This window comes from Calidris pugnax, unplaced genomic scaffold (genome assembly GCF_001431845.1).
Source record: "Calidris pugnax isolate Ruff unplaced genomic scaffold, ASM143184v1 scaffold28, whole genome shotgun sequence".
Taxonomy (NCBI): Eukaryota; Metazoa; Chordata; class Aves; order Charadriiformes; family Scolopacidae; genus Calidris; species Calidris pugnax.
The window spans coordinates 10,492,323-10,500,667 of NW_015090842.1; the positions used below are offsets into that span (position 1 = coordinate 10,492,323).

The window sequence follows — 8,345 nt, forward strand, 5'->3', positions numbered from 1 at the left end:
TGGAGCAGGATCCCATTTCTCCCCTCTATGTTTCCACTCCTGCAGAGCAGGAAAGTTTTTATCTACTACTATTTTGTTTTTTTTTTCTTCATAGTATGAGGTATCAAAACAGCCAACTCTGATCCTGCCCCTGGCCAGCTAGCAAAGATAGCGAAAAAGAAAGCAAAACCCAAACTAGCCCAGTAGGAGGTACAGCTGGAAGAAAGCCAGCAGTACCAACATCCTCCTTCCCATTCAATCCCTGGGGCTCCCAAAACTCAGCACCTCCTCCTCGGCTCAAAAAAAGAAGTGATGCTAAGAAACCAGCTCTCACAGTAAAAACTCAGGGTCGGGCAAGACAAGTAGCCAGCAAGAAGGCTAACACAGTATGGGGTAGAAATTCTCACCTGTTGGCCTAAACGTCCTTGAAGGAGCACTGGGAGAGTCCTGCACTTAAAAAACAAAGAATTATTAAAAATTTCCCCCTGGCTTTTACCCCTGCCCTGCCCGATGCCGAGACCCAAAGTGCCAGGCCTGCCCTACAGCACCTGTCTGCTTGCTGCGACGATCTATCCAGCCACCTTCTAATGAACACAAAAGGCAGATACCAAAGTAGAGGAAAGCAGAGGACTGACCATTTCAACAAGAGAAATGAATCCGGAATCAAACTGATTTAGTTTACAAGATTTTTAATTTACAAATAAAAAAACTACACATTTTACTTTTTCTCCTTTTTCTCCTCTTTCTTGACATCGCTCTTCTCCTTGTCTTTCTCCTTCTCATCTTTTCTCTCCTTTTTACTTTCTTCTTTTTCCTGTCCTTCTTTCTTCTCTGCATCCCTGTTGGCAATCTTGTTGTTAATGAGGTTGTGGAGGGCAACCACGGAACGGATAAGAGAAGCCAGATAAACTACCACCATCTGGTCGTTGGTCTTCAGATAAAAGGCCTTGACAAACTCTTGCAGGTTGACATCTGGTAGCAGGTTGAAGACATCTTGAAGATGGTAGATGATCTGGTGATTGATGGGGAGTTTGCCCATGGCTACTTTCTCTAGGTAGCTCCTGATGTCCAGAAGCTTGGAGTTCAGTCCCTTCAAGCCATGGACCTGATTTGTGATCCGCTGGGACAGAGTGCCCACCGTTGTATCCTTGATGTCTCTGAAACAGCCACAACGGAAAGAATCAGCATTAGAATGTTACTTTGCATTCTCATTAATAGGCAGGCATGTTCACTTAAGAGATCTTTCCAGCTTAAAAAGAAAAGCAGTTTAAAGCACAGCTGAAGTACAACTGAAATGGAGGCTTCAAGTCAAAAGAATGCAAACAAACTGATGTAAGTTACAAGGTATCTCTAAAATAGATGATTGTTGAATTCAGTGGTGTGTATATGTTCTCTTTGGAATAATATTTCTAACACCAGTTAGAGGGATAGACAGAAATAAACAACAGGATTCCTGACTGGAGAGCTACAGCCCCACCAGCCACACTCCCATGCCGTCCTGCTCCGTGAGCCAGAAGGTGGCTGGGGGCCACCAGGCAAGATCATTAAATGAGTACACTTTTAGAATTTAAGTAGCATGTTTAACAAGATCCGCCTTTCCCCCGGGGAAGCTGGCACTGGGAGATGCCAGATGGATCATGTTCACTGCTATACAGGTCTTGTAAGGTGGCTTTCACGTTACAGACGCTTACCGTAGCAAGTGTTCAACACCAACTTCCTCTGCCTCCTCTGCTCCGATCTCACTGGTGACATGCTCAAACGTCTTGGAGGTCGGAGTGCCGTCCTTCAGGTGTGGGGACAGAGGAGACACGGTCAGACTGAGCACACAGGTGACCACAGGCACAAAGGTGCATCCTAACTACCCAGAACAGCTGTCTCAACAGCCACCAGTGGGGCAACTCGCACAATATCACAGCCAGTGACTTTAATTTAATTAACTTATTCTTGTGTACAGGATCAGGAAGAGGCAATGGGGCAAATTATGGCAAAACAGAGTATCAGGGGACTGAGGTACACAGCTAAGGGCAGAAGACTGCAAGTGAATCGCAACACCTTTTAAAAACAGAATTTGAGATAAGAATATGAGAAACTGTATTAATGAAACAAGCGAAGTAGTTATAAACAGTCCACAAGAAATCAGAGAGGAAAGACTTAGTTGGATTTTTCTTGGTTTAATTAGTGTTACCAACTCTCACCAGCCCACAGCAATTTCTTCTTCCTTTTGCTCTGTGTAATTTTCAATTAATTTATTTTGCTGGTCTATGTACTGGTGGGTATAACAAAGTCTCACTAAGTATCATAATTATTTTCTTCCCAATACAATCTTACTACACTTAGGGATACCTTGTGCCATCCTGACATTTGCTCTCAGCCAGTGAGAAGCATATATGCAGATCCAGAAATGAAACCCTAATGTGGGGGGGGCTGGAACAATCACATGAAAATTACAATTTAGACACTGGTGATTAAGGAAGATACTTGAGAGATTCAGAGGCTGAATTTCTGAGAATGAGGTAGTTTTACCCACATGTTTTCAAAACCATTACCTAAACCAGTACACAGCTGTAAATAGAAAGCACCACTGGGACTACTGTGAATTCACAAAACTAAGAACAAATCCTACAGATACAAGATCTAGAATAAATACTGGGAGCAGCCTCTTCTCCATACTAAGAGCCTCATAAAGGCAAAAAGATCAATTTTTTTTATATCCATCCAGAATGTAATTTAAATCAAATAATTGCAAATGAAAAGCTAAAGCTGACTTACTGCTGTGTGTTGTTTGTCTGCGTGGTGCTGCAAGTGATTAGTAAGTGTTGCTCATGCCCAACCTACCTACCCAGCACTGGCAGGTGCACAAATGAGTAAGCACTCAATTACTCAGAACACCTCTGCAAACAGGCTGACGTGTTACAGTGACATCTTAAAAGCATTCCCAATCTGTGACTCTCCTCATGGCCACGGACGGGACAGAAGCATTTACATCGGACAACTGGGGCTGTGGAATTCCTTAAGTCAAACAGAAAACACACAGCTTTTCTTCCGAGCACATCGGTGGATGAAAGCTTTAGTTACAAAGGCTTATATTATGACTGGGATTTAAACTCTGGATCCAGCAGATTTTGGTCACAAGTCACAGGCCCTCACTAGTGAATGCAACATCCCATATGTAAAAGGCAGCTACGTGCCATGGGACATACATCCTTCAGAAAATAAGGCAATCCTAACAGCCATCTTTTAGTGGAAACACTTTTCCTCAAAGGAGGCAGAGAGACCAATAAATACTCACATCGTGAACTTCTTCAACCGAAATATAAGCTTCTGTGGGCAGCCCCAGGTCCTTTGGCTTCACATCAATAATGACCAGCACCTTATGGAAGAAGCAAACATTTCAGAAAACTGGGTTTCATTCAAAGACTAGAAAAAACCCCTAAGTCAGCTCTTTGCTGCCCAGCAATGGTACGCTGGCTGCTCAGAGGTGCTAACTTCAGGCACTGAGAAAAGACATCTATAGCTGTTTCAAAAGACTCTGTTCCTCAATCACTTTACGGCTACCAAGTCTTTAACACCCTGTATGACCAGTAACAAATGTGGGGACTGAGTCCTCTCAGATCCCCTATTTAGGAAGAGGGAAAAAAAAACAACCACCCCAAAACAAAAAAAGCACTGCACTTACTGAGTTAGGACAGTATCTTTTCATCAGTTCATTGATGGCAATGTCATTCTTGTGCAGTTTCGGGCCCGTGTGGTACCAACCGACTATTCTTTCTCTAGCTGAGCAAAACCAGAAAGGATTCGAAATCAGAATCACGTGGTAAGACAACAGCAGAAAGATTTAGGCTGAGACTGAACTAGCAAATAAAGGGTGAAAATCGGATGCATAGAAGATGAGTATAAAGTAGGGGGGAATTAATTACAGTAGGCAAAACAGTGACAGGGCTAGTGACAAAGACAGTTTACTAATTATATTAACTTATTGTAGCTTACTAATCACACATATAACTTCACTCCTGGGTTCTTAACTAAATTGGACTACTTAGTATCATTTATTAATTTTGCAGATATCAGGATGCGACAGCTTGAAACTGATATCTAGAGATGAAAAAATTTTAGAAATATAAACTGTATTGTGAGAATGACAATTGGTTTCAGGGCTAAGAAAAGTCATAGGAACTGAAGTTCTGACTGAGCATTCAGCTCTGAAGTTTCACTGAGCAGTAAAGACACTTCTAAAAAATAGTAGTGAAGAACAACTGGAGTCATTACTTCCAAAATGTGAGTTTGTCATGTTTACATTCATAAAAAACTAATTTCAGGGCACATCTGCGTAGAATGGGTTATAGACGAGAAAGCTTGAAATTCTTCAGAAATAATGGCATTTTTGAAATCTGAATTATTCTGAAGACACAGAACTGCCAGGACACTTGGAAAAATTAGCAATGCATAAATTAAGAACATGCATGACTTGCACACGTTAACCCATGGAAAACCATCAGTGAAAGTGAAGCCACACAAGGCACTGGCACAGAGTGGCTTGTTGTGTGAGCAATTAACTCTACCTTACTATGAATTCACTTCCCTATATAGAGTCTTTAAAGTCTCTAGGAACACATCCCTGACTGCAAGAAGACCTCAACTTACCGTTGACCTTCTTAAACATTCCATACATGTTCTCCAGATAGTCATGGTCTAGAAACCACACAGTATCATCCTTGTCGTCCTCATCAAAAGGTACTGGGAATAAAACAAAAGATCAATATTTAAGAATCCAACTTCCGGAATGAAAATGTTTATAGAAGCACTGTGGTTTAGGATATCTTTGGCTGATTTTAATCAGTTTCAAGTGTTCTACAACACTGCACTGCACAAGCTCACCTGCAGTGCCCTCAGTTCTCTCAGACACAGGCTGTGTCTAAATTAACAGTTTAGAATGAGAAATAAAATGCAAAGCTCTGAGTTCTGAGGGTTACCCCCAGTGGACAACATCAAGCACGGGGAGAGAAATCCTCCCACATACACAAGTGACTCAACAGCGTTCAGAGACATTTGATGTGACAAACTGAGTACCCCAGCACACTTTACAGCTTGTTGATCAACAGCAGTCTACGTAGAGAAAAATTAGCATTCAGCAAAATTAGCATTCAGCGTAGAACACACGTCATCAGCACTTTATTATAGACTACTAGAAGACAATGAGGCACTTTTAAGTAAGGACGATTTACCCTTGAGTAAACAACTTGTAATTTTATCAGTTAGCATGTATACAGGGATACAGGCTCAGTTCTGAGAACAAAACCTGGTTTCAGTCTTTTAATTTATAAGTACAGTAAAAGCTTCACATTTGAAAGACAAAAAAAACCAACAACTCTCTTCAACTCAAATGGAAAAAAGTTCCTCTAAACGTTGGAAAAAAAAAAAAAGTCCACACTTGGGAGAAGAACTCCATATATAAACTGAGCTAATTTTGCTTTGTCACAGAGCAGCCCCACTGGGAAGGAAAGGATCCAACTAACACAAACGGGTCAGCAAAAGCCACGCATTCAAGAAGCACTTTTACCATCACATGTAAGTATTTAAGAGAAAACTATTCCAACACTGTTAACAACATCCTGAAGGAAAGGACTAGTATTAAATTGGACAAAAATCTGAGGAAAAGGAAATGAAGCTTAAAATAGTCATGAAATCTTTACACAAGTAGCTACTAGCTACATCAGCACCGGGAGCTGCGATTTCTGCATTACACCTTGAGACACTGATCCCTCAGCAGAGGTCAGCGAGTCCAATGCAGCAAAATATTCACCAGCATTTTAGAAGAGGTTTACATCCGGCTCCTGACACATTCCACATTGCACAATTTAACAGGGAAGGTGCAGCACAAGACTGGCTGGAATAGGTCTATTTTTGACAGCACTCAGCATTTTTTTTTTGTTTGATATAGGCTGATTTGTGGAGAGAAGAATCTGTGGTCTGGCAGGGTGGCTTAAAAAAACCCCCAAACAAACGCAACTCATCTGTTAAATAATTCAGTAGGTTTGAACAAGGGCAGGACACCCAAACTCACCTGCAAAACTGTTGGACACATCTAGTATTTTTTTCTGCCACGAGCCCAGCAGCACACCGACGACTCGCTTCTGATTTCCAACTTTTCCTATTCTAAATGGAAAAGACTGTCAGTTCCGCCGACAAAAACCCTGACTCGGGAAAGAAGGTAACAGCAGACAAGCTGTTTCGGGCTAATTTCTGCAAGTTAAACACAACGTGTTTTGGAACAGAAGAAAAAGTGTTATGATCGTTTTATTACTGATTGTTAATTTACAACTCGAAAAAAGGCATTCTGGTGCCCTCAGGACCAAACCTGGTAACCCTGCGATGCAGAATGTGGTCCGATGCGGCTAAGGAGGGGGATGTGACCCAAAATACGCACCGCTGCGGCCTCCCCGCCGGACAATGGGCCATAAAAAAGTGAGTAAGCTCTTCAAACTGCTCGGTGCCATCCACCATTTGCTTTCACAACAGCAGGCTCGTTCGCCTTGTCAAGATTTATTCCTTTTTTAACATGAAAACGGCTTGTCAACCGGCGCAATTAAGTTAAATTAGGCACAAATTACACCAGGTGTTTAGAAGGACGGGACTTATCCCCCTGCTCAGCCAGCTGAGGCTTTAGGAGCCAGCCCCGCTTCCCCTCACTCGTGTTTTTAAGGGGCAGGACGCTGTTTCCGAGCCCCTTTCACGGCACCCGAGCGCTCCCCACGCTCCTCCTGACGAGGAAAACAACGGCGGCGGCGGGGCAGGGGCTCCGGCGGCTCCCGCAGGCCGCGCTCCCGCCGCCACCCCGGGATGGCGGCCCTCGGCACCCAGCGACCGGCCCGGGCCCGGCCGCGCCGCTCCCCTCACGGCGCGGGGTCCCTTCCACCCCCATCTGCCCGCCCCGGGGCCCCGCGCGCCGCTCCCCTCACGGCCCCACGCGCCGCTCCCCTCACGGCCCCGCGCGCCCCTTCCTTCACGGCCCCGCTCCCCTCACGGCCCGGCCCGTGATCGTGACTCAGCGCCGCAGCGGCGCCGCCGCGCCCGCCCGGCCCCACCTGTTGAAGTGATCGACGACGCTGAGCAGCACCAGCGGGTGCACCACCACACGGTCCACCGCCAGCTCCGGCATGGCGACCGCCCGGCCCCGCTCCGCCGCCAACCCGGCCCGACCGATCCCCCGCACCAGGCCCCGCTCCCCGCCGCGCGCGGCCCCGCTCCCAGCCTGCCCCGCTTGCGGGGCGGGGCCAAACGCCGCCATCTTTAAGAGGTCGTCGGCTGAGGGACACCATCTTGGAGAGGTCGCGGAAGACGGAGGCACCGCCGCCGCCATCTTGGGAAGGTACAGCTCCGCCGTCGGTGGCGCGGCACCATCTTGGGGAAGTCGGGTCGCTCCGCCCGGAGGTGAGGGGCGGGCCGGCGGAGCAGGGAGGCGGGGGGCCGGCGAGCGGCCCCTCGCTTGGGGGTCTCCTGGGGTGCGGGTCTCCTTGCGCCCTGCAGCTGCGCCTCGACGCGCCCTGCCTGAGGAGGGGGCGGCTGCGGGGCTGTTCCTGCCAGCCGGGGGTCTGAAGAGGCAGGTTCGGAGGGAGGCGGACAGCCCCGCCAACCCACCTCCGACTCCAGCCAGAGTGTCCCTTATTCACCGGCTGATTAAATGGCCTGCGAGAGTTTTTCCTCATAATCCTTCCAGGGGCAGAGGTGTCAGGGGCTGGCCAGCCTTCCCCGGCTCCCTCTGCTGCTCTTGTGGAAGATGAGTGTGGCATTTGCCTTTTTTCCAGTTGGCAGGAACGTCTCCTAATCACCATGACCTTTCAAAAAATGAGAGAGCGGCCTCAGAATGATGTCATAGTCTTACCATTACCGCTAGACTGCAGGTTTAAAATGCGGGGGTGCTGTCTTGTCCTCTTGATGGAGCACTAATAGCACTAATCCTCCCCTGAGCTGTGTGTTCTGCCTCAGCTCCTGTGTTCTGTCTCTGCAACTTGGGGAATTGTTGCAGGCTGTGCTGGAAAGAACTCCATCTCCTGGCCTCTCGTTCCAGAGCTTCGAGTCACTTCAGGCTTCCCAATACTGCAGAGATAAAAGTCTATGTAACTAGGCAGAAATCTTTATTACTATCAGTGTTTGCTTTCTTCTGAGGGGACTGTGTTAGGCTAATTTGTTTGGGTTTGTAGGCAAACCTGACATCCTTCAGCCTCTCTTATTTTGCAAATGTTTTTCCTCTCTGAAGCACAGCTGTCTTCAATGTAAAGGTGAAACTGACTAAACTGAGTGCTTAGGCTTGTATTTGTAGGAGGGTTTCTGCACCTTGAGAGTAGGACTGGTAGACACAGAGCTTGTTT

The 8,345-nt window shown here is 46.5% G+C and overlaps 1 protein-coding gene across 1 annotated transcript; it reads right to left on the minus strand.

Moving 5' to 3' along the window:
• Positions 1-651: 651 nt before the first annotated feature.
• PSMD7 (proteasome 26S subunit, non-ATPase 7) lies at positions 652-7,219 on the minus strand. Its single transcript, XM_014942493.1, has 7 exons — positions 7,062-7,219; positions 6,041-6,132; positions 4,621-4,713; positions 3,656-3,753; positions 3,269-3,349; positions 1,671-1,762; positions 652-1,136 (listed from the first exon to the last, which is right to left on the minus strand). Exons 1-7 carry the CDS (start codon positions 7,133-7,135, stop codon positions 698-700), a joined length of 969 nt encoding a protein of 322 aa, XP_014797979.1. The 5' UTR covers positions 7,136-7,219; the 3' UTR covers positions 652-697.
• Positions 7,220-8,345: the final 1,126 nt, after the last annotated feature.

What these genes read in the sequence shown, in the direction of transcription:
- PSMD7 (XM_014942493.1), bottom strand. Translation starts at nt 7,135, where the DNA reads ATGCCGGAGCTGGCGGTGGACCGTGTGGTGGTGCACCCGCTGGTGCTG. An exon ending in AAAGATACTGTCCTAACTCA is followed by an intron (nt 3,350 to 3,655) that starts GTAAGTGCAGTG and finishes TTCTTCCATAAG; the next exon opens with GTGCTGGTCATTATTGATGT. An exon ending in GGTGTTGAACACTTGCTACG is followed by an intron (nt 1,137 to 1,670) that starts GTAAGCGTCTGT and finishes TGGCTGTTTCAG; the next exon opens with AGACATCAAGGATACAACGG.